We start from the raw sequence: 17,117 nt of genomic DNA, 5'->3' as shown, positions 1-17,117 counted from the left end.
AATTTGTACCCAGATTTTCGAGTTCTTTCTCTGCGGTTCCCTCCTCTCCAGGATTTTGACTTTTCACCTTCCAGCAACTGCTAACTCCAGACTCTACCTGTGGTTTCTCAGCCTCATAAGATAATCACTTCCTGCTAGGGTTGTATTCTTTTGTGTCCTACTTTGGAAGATGCCTTGAAGGAGATAAATGTGATGTTCATTTCCCATGATTCTCTTCTCCGAATGATTGTAATTTCTTAGATCCTGCTTATGCTGACTGCTCACAATGCCTTCTAACTATGTACATATATTTTGTTCAGTTTTTATAAATGTTTTTGGTGGATAGGTTATTCTAAAATAAGTGGTCATGGCAAGAACTGATGCCTAGTCATGAGAGTCTCTTACTGATTGTTCATTTTTCTGATTTCTTCTATCTTTAACCATTCCATCAATGGTTATTTTACATGGTGTTTCTAATGATGCCAATATCGGTTTCTGAGGGAATAAATCTGTTTATCATTTCTGCTGACTCTCATTCATGATAGATTCCTTCCTCAAATGTTTGGTGATCTTTCACTGTGAGATCTTGTTTGGTCTATGCAATATGGGAGAATCCTGGTTTGGGGTGAAGATGTTTGCTCTAAAGAAAATTTGTGTTTGTATCTGCTCAGAGGCAGGGTGTCCCAGGTGTGACCTGGGTCATGTCATCTCCAACTATTCTTTGAAAATTATTTCTAGATCCTTCACATTCTTATTCCTGCCTGATCTATACTAGCTCTGATTTTGAAAAATAATGGTGCTTTTGCATAAAGCACAAAATCAAACACAAAACCCAGTTTTGATCTGGACAGAGCAGAATATTAAAGAATTATGACCACTCTTGTTCTGGAAATTCTACTAGTGTTAGTATAGCCTAAAGATACATTTCCGCTTTTGACAAATATGCAAAAACAAACCGCAACACAGAGAAAGGGGGAAAAGGAGGAAATGTATAATTATCAGATAGTCAAAAGACCACGAAACTGGCTATTTCTGAAATCAGCTATGTAAATTGTGACATGTAAATATAGTTCTATTTATTCTTTGATGCTGTAGAAAGTCACAGTTTAAAAAATAAAGGAGTGGGGTGCCTGGCTGGCTCAGTTTGGCATCCGACTCTTGATTTCAGCTCATGTCACGATCTCACAGTTGTGAAATTGAGCCCCACCTCTGGCTCCGCACTAGGCATGGAGCCTGCTTAAGATTCTCTCTTCCTGTCCCTCTGCCTCTCCCCCGTGCTCGCTCTTTCCCTCTCTCTGTCAAAATAAACAAACAAAGAAAAAATAAAGGAGAAACAAAAAGCAAAAGAAAACAATGCACTGTACCTTGTGAAGACTTATAACTAACCCAATCTCTCAGCCTTTTTTGTCACGCTACACCTCTACAAAGATGACATGGCTGTAGGCTCATTGACTCAAACCCCCAGTTTTTTCACATGACCCACTTGATGTGAAGCTACCTACATTTTTGAAGTTGGGTTTTAAATCTACATGAACCACAATGAAAAATCTAAAGTGTATCAAATTCTTAATACTAGGGCTATTTCCAATCTGAAATGTTTACTTTTTTATGATAACAAGTTAAATGGAGTCACCCCTCCTGAGTGAATAATTTTTACAGCTGACAAGCCTAGGTGAAAGGTTACAAATACCTGAACAGTAGTTAAAACAGAAATTGAAAATGAGGGAGATTTTTTAAAAAATTACTATAATGAAAAGCAAATTCAAGAGCAATAACTTTGGGAATAACCTGACAGACCTAACTGATCACAGCATATAACTAGCATATTCAGTAGTATCTCCTAATGTCAGTCTCTTTTTATGTAGTCAACTAATGAAAAAGATATTTTTCTAACCCCTCAATTAATCAGCTATATCTGGTTCACATTTTTTAATGGGAAATAACTCTAATAGTTTCTGCTGGATCTAGCTAATTTTTATTGCTTTTTATTCCAAAAATATATGTCTAAAATAACAAAAAGAAAAATATCAGGCACTGGAAATATATCTTATACACCATAATTTTACAGAGGGAAAAATCATTTTCAGATAAAGAAGTCTTTAAATAAATTTATAAGCTTCCCATTTTAATTTTTTGATATGTTTAATCTCAAAAATCTCAGCTCTTGACAATGTCTTTAACAAACCTGAAATTATTTATACTGGCAATACAGTTTTAGATTTTTAAAAAGGTGAAATACATTTAGAAAATAAATTTCTTTTATACTTAATGCCCATACTATAAGAGAGACTGCAACTTTTTGTTGTAAAAGATAATTAATAGTTGTGAGGGGGAAATTTTTAAACAGTAAAAAGTACCAAAATTCATACATATTACCAATGTTAAAACTCAACCACTGTTAATATCTTAGTGTTTTTTAAAAAATATTTTAATGTTTATTTATTTTTGAGAGAGACAGAGCGCGAGCAGGAGAGGGGCAGAGAGAGAGGGAGACACAGAATCCAAAACAGGCTCCAGGCTCTGAGCTGTCAGCACAGAGCCCATCATGGGGCTCGAACTCACAAACTGTGAGATCATAACTTGAGCTGAAGTTGGTCGCTTAACTGACTGAGCCACCAAGGCGCCCTCTTAGTGTTTTTCTTTTTGGTCTTTGCTTTTTGCTTTTTCCCTATGCATAAATCGATTTGTAATGTGGTCTGTCATAGTATACATACAATTTTTATTCTTTTTCCCTGACTTAATCTTAGATCATAAAATGAATTCCATTGCTTAAGGAATGCGGATAAGTGAATAGGGCCACTCATGATTATCTGTGCTTTATTCTCTGCAGTATAGACTGCTTCCAGAGAGAACAAATGGAACTAAGAGTCGCATACTTGTGATTTCTTTACCATCTGTCTATTCCATAGTCCCATTAATCAACGTACAAGTATCTCACAAAAGGTTTACACTTCAAAGGAATTTAACTTCTCACCTTTTGAGCTGCAAGATGGAGGGCCGTTCTCTGGCTGTGGTCAGTTTTATTAACATCTGCTCCTGCCTTCAGGAGAGCATCTGCACAATCCAGTCTGTCAGCCAACACACAGTACATGAGTGGTGTCCTCCCAAATTGATCTTCTTTGTCTTTAAGGGCAGAGTTTCCTATGAGTATAAGAAAACAGTGGTCTTTGGTAATTGTTGTTGTTATTACTAGTATAACTAGGAATACATTTGCTAACTTTATTATCAAGCTTTGTGTTAAAAGCATGAAATATATGCCATTTTTACTTACCCGATGAGACAGATATCACTACCCCCATATTATAGGAAACTGAGACTCTGAGAAGTTAAGGAACCAGTTTATATTACACTGAAAGTAGGTAGAGCTAAAACTCAAACTGATAATTGATTCTAAAGGCCATATTCTTGGGGCTCCTGAATAACTCAGTCAGTTAAGCATCCAACTTCTGCTCAGGTCATGATCTCACAGTTTGTGGGTTCAAGCCCTGCGTCGGGCTCTGTGCTGACAGAGCCTGGAGCCTTCTTTGGATTCTGTGTCTCCCTTTCTCTCTGCCCCTCCCCTGCTTGTGCTCACTCTCTCTTTCTCTCTCTCTTTCAGAAATAAAAAAAATAAATATTAAAAAAATAAAGACCATATTCTTAACTACCACGTTATGCTGAATTACCATTGTGAGATACGGAGCTACTTATTTTCCCCTCTCACTCCATTCTTTTGTGTAGGCCATACACTACACATTGTGGTATGCTTTTACAAGGGATACAAAACTGAATCATGGTTGGCTTCCCATTACAATATGGAGCAAGTGCATACTACCCTGATCCTTCCTCTAATGACAACTAAAAACCCAGGCAAAATACATGAAAGGTTGAGAAAAGGAGACAAACTAGGGACTGTGGGACTCAGGGAACAACCTAATGGTGAGTTCCCTGTATTCCTTTCCCTTTCTTTCCTTTTTTTTTTTCCTTCTAAAGACAGCCTGGGTGCTAAAGTAACCCACAATCAGAAACACCAATGGGTAGATACAAAATTCCCCAGGAAGCCTGCTCTCTCCAAGATTGGGAATAGGGTAGCCCTGGGAGACTCAACCCTGTTGATTATACTTGCTCTACTCAAAGCACATACAGTGAAAGAAACTATACCTCTTTTCCCCCCTACTAGGCATGGCAGAGACTATGGAGAGGAGTCCTATAAACCATCATGCCCTGCATTAAGAAAAGGATAGCAATGACGTAGTATCTTAGCCCTTTCCAACTAGATCAGTGGGGAGGATTATGGAGAAGGAAGAGGCTGGAGAAAGCAATTTTTTAAATTGGTGCATGAAGTCATAAACAACTCTGGGCAGTCCATGTGTCAAACTAACCAGAATCAAAGTAGCCAAAGTTTTGAGAAGTGAACTCTGGGTAGAATACTGTCGAGGTTCTAAATTAGCTTGGGTAGCACACACGTAGGGCAGACCAGAAGATCCCTGTAAGAGCTATGGAAACTAACATGACATTTGAACCATAGTCCACAATTTTGGAACAGAAAGTTCATTCTAAACCAAAACAGACTGTCAGTCTATTAAAATAGGAGATTATTAAATACGATCCAGAGTCTCATAACAAAATACACAAAATGTCCAGGATATAATCCAAAATTATTAGATAAACCAAGAGCCAGAAAAACATTAAACAAAAAGAGACAATCAATAGGCACAAATACTGTGATGATATAGATACTAGAATTATCAGACAAGGATTTTAAAGTAACTATGATAAAAATGCTCCAACAAGCAATTATGAACATTCTTGAAACAAATGGAAAAATACAAAGTCACAGCAAAGAAAGACAGAATATAAAGATGAACCAAATGAAAATTTCGGAATAATAAACAGTTTAATAAACAAGTAAATAACCAAATAAAATAACTAAAATAAAAACCTCACTGAATGGAGATGACAGAGGAAAGAATCACTGAACTTGATGACAGACCAATAAATATTATGCAATCTGAAGAAATGATAGAAAAGACAGAAACAAAATAATCAGTGAGTGTCAGGGCTCCATGGGACAATAACAAAGTACCTACCATTCATATCACCAGAGTTCCAGAAAGAGAGGAAAAAGAATGAAGGGCTAAAAACATACTTGAAGGAGTAATGGCTGGAAATAGCCTAAATTTGATGAAAGACACAGACCTACAGATTTAAAAAGCTGAGCAAAACTCAAACAGAATAAACCCCAAGAAATCCATGCTGAGTCAATCATAATCAAAACTTGAAAACTAAAGAAGAAAAAAATCACGACAGCAGCCAGAGAGAAGAACATATTATAAGGGAAAAACTATTCAAGTCACAATGTATTTCTCATGAGAAACTATTGACAGAACATTTTTCAAGTGTTGGGGGTAAGGGTAGAGATGAGCTGTCAAACAAGAATTCTATAGCCAGTGCTTGCTTGGGCTGAGGAATAAATAAGGCAGGCATTTGAGGGGTCATAGCTAAAGGGTATACAGGGTTTCTTTGGGGAGTAATAAAGTTGTTCTAAAATTAATCATGGTGATGTTTGTACAACTCTGAATATACAAACTCACTGAATTGTACTTTAAATTGGTGAATTGCATGGTATGGATGTATGGCAAATTTCAATAAAGCTGTTACAAATAGCCCCACTACATATAAATTAAAATTGAAAACTAAAAACATTTAAGAAATTCAGAGGAAGACAGGAAAGAGGAAAAAACAGGAATGGAAAACAGTGTTTACAAACAGTAAAGACATAATAAACTAGAAATCTTACATCTTAACACCAATAATTACATTAAAGGTAAATGACAAAAAATACACCAATAAAAAAAGAGGTGGATATAAAACAAAGACCCAACTATATGCTATTTATAAAAAAACTCATTTGAAATATAATAAGTAGATTAAAAGTAAAACAATGAGCACAGATATGCTATATAAGTGCTAATTAAAAGAAAGCTGATTAATATCAGATATTAAATCTGATAAAATAGACTTCAAAGCAAAGACAATTACCAGGGGCAAACAGAAACATTATATAATGATAAAGGGATCAATTCACCAAGAATACATAACAATCTGTACTAAATGTGTATGTACCAAATCACAGAGCTTCAAAATAGAAGCACCAAAAACTGATAGATGTGAATGAAACATTTGAAAAATTTACAATTATAATGGGTAACTTCAATACCCTTCTCTCTCTCAATAATTGGTTGAACTACTAAAATGAAAAGCAGTGATGACAGAAAAAAAACTGAATACCATTAAAGCAGCAGGATATAACTGATACTTATTGATCATGTCACTTAACAACAGCCACGTATATAACCTTTTAAAACACCAAAAAAACCCCGCAAAAAAACAAAAAAACAACCCACCGATGGGACCATTCACCAAAATAGACCATATAGTGGGTCATAAAACAAACATTAACAGATTTAAAGAAGTGAAGTCATACAGGGGTGCCTGGGTCACTCAGTCAGTTGGGTGTCCAACTCTTGATTTTGGCTCAGGTCACGATCGAACTCAGGTTCAGGAGTTTGAGCCCCACCCTGGGATTCTCTCTCTCCCTCCGTCTCTCTGCCCCTCCCCCTCTTGTGCTTGCTCGCTCTCTCTCTCTCTCAAAATAAATAAATAAACTTTAAAGAAAGAAGTGAAATCATACAAAGCATATTCTTTGACAATAATGTAATTAAATTACAAATCAATAACAGAAATATAATGGGAAATCACTGAATATTTGGGAATTAAACATCACACAGATAATCCATGAGTTAAAGAGAGTATCTCAAGGGAAATTAAAAAACATAATTAAATGAATGAAAATAAAAGTACTGTTGTAAGGTTCATACTCTACACATGAGGGGACTTAATTTTTTTTTTTTTCAACGTTTTTTATTTATTTTTGGGACAGAGAGAAACAGAGCATGAACGGGGGAGGGTCAGAGAGAGAGGGAGACACAGAATCGGAAACAGGCTCCAGGCTCAGAGCCATCAGCCCAGAGCCTGACGCGGGGCTCGAACTCACGGACCGCGAGATCGTGACCTGGCTGAAGTCGGACGCTCAACCGACTGCGCCACCCAGGCGCCCCCACATGAGGGGACTTAGAAGAAAATATACGGCATTGAATACTTGTATTACAACAGAACAATAGGTTCAAATCAATGATCTATACTTCTACCTTAGGGCACTAAAAAAAGAAGACCAAATTTAATCCAAATCAAGCAGAGGAAGTACATAATAAGATAAGAGCAGAGATCAATGAAATTAAAATTAGAAAAACACTAGAAAAAAATCAATGAAACTAAAAGTTGGCTCTTGGAAAACATTGAAATTGATAAATCTCTGATCAGAGTGATCATTAAAAACAGAGCAGACAGAAATTTCCAATATCAGAAATGAAAGCAGGTACAACACTACAGAGCCTGAAGTCATTAAATGGAAAATAGGGAAATATTATGAACAATTTTACGCCCATAAATTCAAATTTAAGTTAAATGGCCGAAAAAGGACACTTAGATCAATAGGACAGAATTGAGAGTACTGAACAGACTCATATATGTATATGATCAGCTGATTTTTGACAAAGGTGCAAAGGCAAACCAATGGATAATCTTAAATAAATGGTGCTGGGAAAACCTGGACATCCATACACAAAACTAAAAAAATGAACAAACCAAAAACTTTCCCTATATTTTTCACCATATACAAAAATTATCTCAAAGTGAATCATAATCTTAAATGTAACACCTTTATAACTATATAAAACTCTTAGAAGTAAACAAAAATGACAATCTCTGTGACCTTGAGTTAGACGAAGATTTCTTAGACACGATACTAAAGAACAATCCATTAAAAAAATCAATAAATTGGATTTCACCCAAATTAAAAATGCTGTTTGAAAGACACTGTTAAGAAAACAGAAAGACAAGCCACAAATTGGGAGAAAATATTTGCAAAACACATATCTGATAAAGTCTTCTACCTAGAATAAACCAACAAAACTAAAAGGCAATCTATGGAAGGGGAGAAGATATTTGCAAATGACATATCTGATAAAGGGTTAGTATCCAAAAAATATAAAGAACTTATAAAATTCAACACCCCCCCAAAAAAGAGTTCTTACAACTGAATAATAAAAAGGCAGATAATGAAATTAAAAGATGGGTAAAAGTTTTAAAGAAAAATTTCACCAAATACACATGTAGAAAGATGCCAAACATCATTAATACACAGGGAAATATAAATTCAAACCATGATGTGATGCCATTACACATCTATTAGAATGGTTAAAACAAAACCAAAACTAAAAACAAACCTGACAATACCAAACACTGGTGAGGATACAGAACAATGAGAACTCTCAGCCATCACTGGTAGGAGTTCAAAATGGTATAGCCATTACAGAAAACTGCCAGTTTCTCATTAAGTTAAACATAGACTTACTACATGGCCCAATAATCTCTTTCTTAGGTGTTTACTCAGGAGAAACAAAAGCATGAAAGCTGATGTTCACATAAAAACTTGTATTTGGACATTTAAGGAAGTCTCATTCATAATTGCTAAAAACTGGAAATATCCCAATTGGCCTTCTAGTGGAGAATGACAAAAGAACTGTAGTCATCCATACAGTAGGATACTGCTCAGTAATAAAAAGGCATGAACTACTGACCTACTCAACCAGGAAAAAAATCTCAAATGTATTATACTAAGTGAAAGAACTCTGTTTCAAAGGGTGCATATGGTATTCATTTACACCACATACTTGGAAAGATAAAACTGTAGGGAGAGAAAACAGACCAGTGGTTACAAGGGCTGGGATGTGAAGACGCATTGATTATAAAGGGACACAGGGAAATTTTGGGGTGTGATGGAACTTGCCTATATCTTGATGGTGGCGATTACATGACTACGTATTTGTTAAAATTAAGTAACTCTAGAGTAGCAAGGATTGGGGTTACTGTATTTAGTGTATTATGCCTCAATAAAGTTTACTTTAAAACAACAACAAAAGATACTTCCTGACATGTACTTTAAGTGAAAAAAAAAATTTCCTACTTTCATCACAGACAACGATCAGGTATTCATATATAAGTTGAGGGTAACCACATACAAGTTGAAAATGAGGGAAGCCAGTGACTTCTAAGGTGCTTTGGCATAAACTCTGCTAAAGCTGTTCAAATGAAATATTTTTGAAGGGAAATATAAATGCTAGGAGAAGAAAGAGAAGGTGTCACACTTCTGTTTTAGTTGTTTTGTGCCTGAGATTAAGCTACTGTGTTAGCTCTAAATATTTCAGTATAGGGGCACCTGGATGGCTCAGTTGGTTAAGTGCCCAATTTCGGCTCAGGTCATGATCTCGTGGTTTGTCAGTTCGAGTCCTGCGTCAGGCTCCGTGCTGACAGCTCAGAGCCTGGAGCGTGCTTCAGATTCTCTGTCTCCCTCTGTGCCCCTCCTCCGCTCGCACTCTGTCTCTTTCTCTCAAAAATGAATAAAAATAAATCAATAAATAAATAAATAAATAAATAAATAAATAAATAATATATTTCAATATATATTTAAATCTTGGATGTGTTAGGACCCAGAAGTACTTTTTAGTTTCTTAGATAACTCGTTTTGCTGATTCACGTTTCCATGTATCCTGGTAATAAAGCAAGAGAGGTCATCGCTTTTGAGATCTGAAAGAGACTTACAATTTGTGTATAACTCCTAGAGGAGGTAGGTGTTCTTTTTCAGAATCTCAGTTTGGGAGATAGAGGCAACTTCTGCATCTGATTCACCGTATCTGATAATAGAAGCCCCTGTGCTGAGTGGTAACACAGTGCTGGGTGTTATTCCCTCCACAATGTCTAATGTCTAATCCAGAAGTTTCCAGAGATTCTATCACTGCATTTATAGATAAGGACTCACTTAAACCCAAACTCATTAATAAAACTAAACCATATTATAGGTAGAGCATGTTCCTTTTATCATTTGAGCCCTGGTGGAGTTAAAATGATACTTCTAGAGAATATGCAAACAAGACCAGTCTCTAGTTGTCTTTCATGATGGAAGGGCACTCTCTGCCACTGTATTGGCTTCCAGTGCTGTAATCCTACAGCAGTATGTAGGATTAGCAAGATGATGGTAATTCAGGTTTCATTTCTCATTGGACATGTTACTGAGGGAGAAGATTTGGGAACTGTGGTCACAAGAACACATGTTCAGAAATGGAGGCAATCATCATCTACTGGGATAATGCTACCTGACTAGGCTTCTTAGGGCCAAAGTGAAGTCAACACCATGGGGTTAATAGGTAACTGTACCTCCTAGGATATAGAACTTTAGGCCAATTGCTATGTTTTTCCCAAGTCTTCTGTAAGGTACAGGGAAACTTCAAGCCTCCTCTTCAATCCCTGAAATACTTGTTTTTGCGTGACTCGTTATGACACTTGCCAACAGAGAAGATTTAATTGGGTTATGTGGCCACCATCCAGTATGTTGTGCCTGCCTATGTGGCAGAATTTGTGTATTTGAGGAGTCTGAAAGCATGTATCCCCTATTCCTGATTAGAAAAGCAGCATTCAGCTTCATTTAGGTCCTGTTTTGAGTTGCTTTAGGGGACAGAGGCTCTATGGCTAGTTTCTGAGTAACGGGAATCCTATCAGGTTCTAAGCTTCCTGGCTAAAAGGGAATAATAACCGAGAGAGTTCTGCGCCTTAATTGACCTACCATCCCCCCTTCTTTAGGTCTCTCAATTATAGCATTCAGCCAATACCCGTCCAGTCTGCACAACAGCTTATTTTGATGTTTGAGTGAAATAATTTCCTGTTTGGAAGTGTTTGGTAACTGCAATACGTTGCACACATGTAGGGTTTGGGATGTAAACTCATATTCACTCTACAGCAGTGCACTTAAATTTGAATTCCTGCCAGGAGCAGCTAATATAGAAAGCAGCTGGCTAGTGTGCTCTGTTGTTTTAATTACTCTGGCGACTGTGGAGATAGCCTCTAATCCATGACCAAATGGTGCTTGCTTACCGGGGGCTGGCATTCTGCATGTGCTCAGCCTGAACATAGCTCAGAAAGCTGAGATGGGACCGTGACTGGAAGGCCACCGTTCCACAGCATGCAGTTATTTTAAGGCTAGCTGAAGCAGAAGAGTCTGGATGGTTAATGGGTTGGTACGTGCAGAAACCAGAGCTCCAACTTAGCAGTTAGAAGATATGACTGTCACTTACAGTGATAGCTGCTACCTAATAGCTACTGTGCCACACTGTCCAACATGAGCAAATCCAGCATTCTTTTTTTTTAAGTTTATTTATTTTTGACAGAGAGAGAGAGAGAGAGAGAGTGCAAGCGTGACCTAAGGAGGGGCAGAAAGAGGAGACACAGAATCCGAAGCAGGCTCCAGGCTCTGAGCTATCAGCACAGAGCCTGATGCAGGGCTTGAACTCATGAACCATGAGATCATGACCTGGGCTGAAGTCGAACGCTTAACCGACTGAGCCAACCAGGTGCCCCCAGCATTCTTTATTAACCTTTTATTTGCTTGTTGTAAAATGTTACCTGCGTGTGGCATCAAAGATGCATTTCATCTGCTTTCGCCCACTTCATACATTACACCTTTTGTATTGCTACAATCTTGGGAAGGCATTTGTGGTCATTTAAAAACCAAGGGCACCTGGGTGGCTCAGTTGGTTAAGCATCCGACTTCAGCTCAGGTCGTGATCTCATGGTTTGTGGGTTTGAGCCCTGCATCGGGTTCTGTGCTGACAGCTCAGAGACTGGAGCCTGTTTCAGATTCTGTGTCTCCCTCTGTCTCTGCCCCTCCCCAGCTCATGCTCTATCTCTCTCTCAAAAATAAATAAACACTGGGGCAACTGGGTGGCTCAGTCGGTTAGGCGTCTGACTTCAGCTCAGGTCATGATCTCACAGTCTGTGAGTTCAAGTCCCGTGTCAGGCTCTCTGCTGACAGCTCAGAGCCTGGAGCCTGCTTCCAATTCTGTGTCTCCCTCTGTCTCTGCCCCTCCCCAGCTCATGCTCTATCTCTCTCTCAAAAAATAAATAAACACTGGGGCAACTGGGTGGCTCAGTCGGTTAGGCGTCTGACTTCAGCTCAGGTCATGATCTCACACTCTGTGAGTTCGAGCCCTGTGTCAGGCTCTGTGCTGGTAGCCTGGAGCCTGCTTCGGATTCTGTGTCTCCCTCTGTCTCTGCCCCTCCCCTGCTCATACTCTGTCTCAAAAATTAGTAAAAACATTAAAAAAATTTTTTTTAATAAATATTAAAAAAATAAAAAAAACTATTTGCTTAGGGGCACTTGGGTGGCTCAGTTGGTTAAGCGTCTGACTCATGATTTTGGCTCAGGGCATGATCTCACGGTTCATGGGTTCGGGCAATGTGGAGCTTGCTTGGGGTTCTCTCTTTGTCCCTTTCTCTCTCTCTCAAAATAAATAAATGTAAAAAAATAAAAACTACACGCTTATTGTTATAAAGGCAACATGGAAACAATAGAGAGAACATAGAATTCAAAATCAAATAAATTGGTTTGAGTCTCAGCTGTGCAGTTATTAACCTTACAACTAAATTTCTTAACTTCTGAGTCTCAGTGTCCTAACATATAAAATGAGAATTATAATAATAATAAGGGACATATTACATTTTGAGATCACTTGAGATTTTATAAAATATTATCACATATTATCTCATTATAGTTATTGTGGTATCTTAAAATAGCATTTAAACTCATTGCTATTTTGAAATTATACTTGTTAGATCTTCCATTAGACCTTGCTATTTAATGTATCAATAAAATATGATTGTAGGTATACTGCAATATCATAATTTTAAAATAGTTTGATAACCGTACTTCAACATAGCTACTTTACTTTGGATCCCTATATACCATGCGTAAGCTCTTAAAAACATATTTTTGAGAAGGGGTACATAAGCTTTACCAGATTGCCAAAAAGGTTAGGAAAAGTCCTATTTAGATAACCATTCAGTTCGTCAGTCAAGGTTTAGACCTAATCAGCTCTTCCTGTCTTGTGTTTCTCATTCTCTCTGTATCCATACATATGAATGTGCACGTGTACACAGAGATATCTCCACGCCTGGAGGATCCATAGTTTAGTAGTTAAAAGCATGAGCTTTGGAATCAGGCTTCCAGGCTCTAATCTAAGTTCTGCTACTTACAGACAAGTCACTAAATCTCTCTACACCTCGGTTTCCTCACCTATAAAAGGAGGGTAATAAGAGTATTCAAAACTCTGTAGTGTTTTGCTGTTAAATGAGTTAATGAGTTGCAAAACACTTATATAGTGTCTGGCACATAGAACATGACTTTATGAAATGCTGGCTAATTTTATTACTATTATGAGTACATACAAATGTAGGCTGATAAACACACACACACACACACACACACACACACACGAGCTAACATTCATAAAACATTTAGTGACCCTAAAGTTTAAGGTGAAGGTTGAGGTAAAGTAAGATGTTAACCTGAAATAATGTCACTGGTCTGCTACTTATGAGACTCCTTGCCATACTAAACTACTGTGCTGGGAGAGGTCATAGTCAAAAAGAGAAAATAACTCAAGAGGTTTACACTTGTTTAGAACATGGATGGGGCATCAAAAGTTGTGGTATAATCAGAATGGTGTTGTCTTGTCACTTGACCACTCAAACAACCCCAAACGCTATTAGCAGTGATGGTCCGATCAATCATTACGCACTATGCATATCTACAAATTATTCCGTTTAGTCTTCACAAAGAAAACAGTACTATTCTTCATTGCATTTAGTAATTTTTCATTTTGAGACATTTCTAAAACCATGTAAGCCTGGATCATTTTACAGTTAAGTCCAAGCTGATAAAATAATAACAGTAACAAGGTCTTTTTATTGTCTACTATGTGTCAAGTATGATGCTGGATTTTTTTTTTTTTGAGACATACTCAGCATATATCATTATGTTAGTTTCAGGTCGACTATATAATAATTTAATATTTGTATCTACTGCAAAATGATCACCACAGTGAGTCTAGTTAACATCTGTCACCACATAGTTACAAGTTTTTCTTGTGATGAGAACTTTTAAGATCTGCTCTCTTAAAAACTTTCTTTTTTTCTCTCAGAAATTTTCAAATAAATGATACAGTATTATTAACTATAGTTACCCTTGATGTTTTACAGTCATTACCCCATTGAACGCTCACATAAAGCATTATGGTCTATGGTTTTCAGATGAGGATATTGAGGCTCAAAAAGATTAAGTGGCTTACCCAAGGTAATACAGCGAAGAAATGACAAAGCCAGAACTCAAAACTCAGATTTATGTGACTCTAAAATCCACATCTTTTCTACAATACTACATTGTATAGTATTAATATGAATCTACTAAATTTTATTATCAACTGTATCACTGGTATTCATCCAAATTATCTGAATTTAAAGTTAAGAGAAAAAGCTACATATCTACAAATGACAACCATAATATGTAAGGATTTTGGTATGTATGTTTATGCTTTTGGGGCCCAAGATTGAGCCCTAAATCATCTGAATCGAGGACATAATGTTATGTTAAGACATTAATCCGTTGTATTAGGTTAAACACTAAAAATCGCTTCTAAAATGATGTCTCATTCAGAGAAAGCCTCCTCAGTCCTTCTCCAGAACAATGGACAGCATAGAAAGTGTTCGATTTAATTAGTTGTGTATGTAGAAAGAGATGCTCATCTGTTTCCATGGAGTCGAACACATCACTGACATACTTCTCCATGGAAACAGAGAAGGGAAAACAGAAAATGATAAAGTGAATGAGTTTAGTGAGCAGTTGGTGAGCAAAGATTCAAGAAAAAAAATTATTCATCTGTAGTACTATATTATGAGTTTAGGAAAGAGAAAAAGCAGCTATTCAGAGATCGTCAAAATGCATTAAATAAAAGAATACATAAGATACACTGAAATGTAAGATGAAACAGTTATTACTTTGATAGAGATATACAAATATTGGGAAATGCCAGGAGCACAGGTATGACGGTCTTTTCTCAAAAGACATGACAGCAGAATTCTGAAAAGATGAGCAGTGTTAACAGCTCAAACTTGGTAATGAAGCAAGATGATAGAACACAGAAGGAACTCATTTATAAAATAAATTTATCAGCTCTATGCTGGTTTCACAGAATTTTGTCCTGCTTTGTTTTTAACGACTTTTATTTCTTTGGGATTTAAAGTTATAAGAATATTTCAAGTTTTGTTATGCAACACTTAGTTAATTTGTATGACTGAGTCTGTATAACCGTTTTTAATTTATAAAACACTGTGTGTTTTGTTTCCTTTGAAGGTTATTTTTCATTAAAATAATAAAGAGTTCCTTTTATTTTATTTAAAATTTTTTTTTAACATTTTATTTATTTTTGAGACAGGGAGAGACAGCATGAACAGGGGAGGGTCAGAGAGAGGGAGACACAGAATCTGAAACAGGCTCCAGGCTCTGAGCTGTCAGCACAGAGCCCAACACGGGGCTCGAACTCACGGACTGTGAGATCATGACCTGAGCCGAAGTTGGCTGCTTAACCGACTGAGCCACCCAGGCGCCCCAAGAGTTCCTTTTATAAGACATTTTTTTCTTGAGGTATTCTGAGTTACAAAAAAAAAATTTCCAATGGAATTTTATCCTAACCTGCCTCTCAAATCAGTTTAATTTAATTCAATTTGATTCAACTTGATTCACCATTAATCCTGACCCTCAAAATGATTATAGGCCTCTTAGGAGGAAAGGTACTTAAAAGAATGATTGTAACATTTATTCACTCCTTCAACAAATATATCTCCTGTCTCTATTATGTGTCCAGAACCGTGCTGGGTTTTGCAAATAAAGTGATGAATTAAACAGACACAGTCTATACTCATGGAGGCTACTAGCTTATGGGAGAGAGATATTAAGATAGTCATATGTATAAATACACAAGTTCAATGAAGAAAACCCTGCAGAGTTCTAAGAGAGAACACAACAAAAAAATTTCACTGAGACTGGATGTTGAGGGCAGGTCTCTTTGAAGAAATGACCTAAAATCTGAGGACTGAAGGATGAGTAAGATTTGTTCAGATAGAAAATGGGGAGAACAGTATTTCCAGCAAAAGCCCTGAGACAGAAAAGGGCTTGGTGGGTTTGTGAAAATGAAAGAGAGCAAGTTTTTCTTGGAACAGAGTGGATAAAGGTGAAGCTGGAGAGGGAAAGAGGAACAGGTGCACTCTTAAGTTTTATTCCACGTATAATGGGAAGCAAAGAATTTTGAGCAGGAAAATGACAAAACTGTATACATAGCTTTCAGTACAAGAAAACATGGAACACTTAAAAAAAGTTCAAAAAGGCAAAACTAGACTATAGTGTTTAAGATCTATACCTAGGTAGTAAAATTACAATGTAATTATTATTGTAAAAGTCAAGAAAGCAAATTACTCCACGGAGTAGGGTAGAAGGTATTAGGGGATTCTAGGGGAACAATGTTCTCTGTCTCTTGACCTAATGGCAGTTACATAGATGTTTGCTTTATATTTATTTATTAACATTACATATAAGTTGCATGTACTTCTCTCTATATATACTTCTTTTTATTTATTTGTTTTTAAAAAAATTGTTTTAACGTTTATTTATTTTTGAGACAGAGAGAGACAGAGCATGAACAGGGGAGGGGCAGAGAGAGAGGGGAGACACAGAATCTGAAACAGGCTCCAGGCTCTGAGCTGTCAGTACAGAGCCTGATGCGGGGCTTGAACTCACGGACCGTGAGATCATGACCTGAGTCGAAGTCGGACGCTTAGCCGATCAAGCCACCTAGGCGCCCCTATATATACTTCTAAATAAGTATGTTTTGTCTTCTTTTAATAAAAGAGTGGATTGAGGTAATGAAGTGGAGTGCAGATAGCTCAAGAAGCTTGGTTTTGGTGACTGAGAGTGACAATTGTCACCCCTCACCCATATCCATTCTCTGATTATTTTCTTTCCTAAGAATTGAGCACTCTGAGCTTTAGCTGGGCATGATGTCATCAAAGGAGAGATACCTTAGCCTCCTTTGTCATAGGTGTGGCTCTGTGTCTAAGTCCAGTCCACCTCCTAAGTGACAAATGGCTTTTCTGAA

The 17,117-nt window shown here is 37.0% G+C and overlaps 1 protein-coding gene across 7 annotated transcripts in view; it reads right to left on the bottom strand.

Moving 5' to 3' along the window:
• INVS (inversin) overlaps positions 1-17,117 on the bottom strand; it is a 172,465-nt gene that overhangs the window by 133,224 nt on the left and 22,124 nt on the right. For 6 of the 7 annotated variants that reach the window (XR_006210653.1, XM_042964745.1, XM_042964746.1 and 3 more), the window contains exon 3: positions 2,954-3,120. Coding sequence is in view for 6 of the 7 variants with exons in the window: in XM_042964745.1 (XP_042820679.1) it covers positions 2,954-3,120 (167 nt within the window). In the remaining variant the exon portion in view is untranslated. Of the gene's footprint in view, positions 1-2,953; positions 3,121-17,117 lie in introns of those variants that run through there. The other variant, XM_007089274.3, reaches the window with a different exon arrangement.

The sequence above is a fragment of the Panthera tigris genome, chromosome D4 (assembly GCF_018350195.1).
Source record: "Panthera tigris isolate Pti1 chromosome D4, P.tigris_Pti1_mat1.1, whole genome shotgun sequence".
NCBI classification, from domain to species: domain Eukaryota; kingdom Metazoa; phylum Chordata; class Mammalia; order Carnivora; family Felidae; genus Panthera; species Panthera tigris.
The sequence above is the reverse complement of the archived record's forward strand: the minus strand, read 5'-3'. Positions and strand labels throughout refer to the sequence as shown.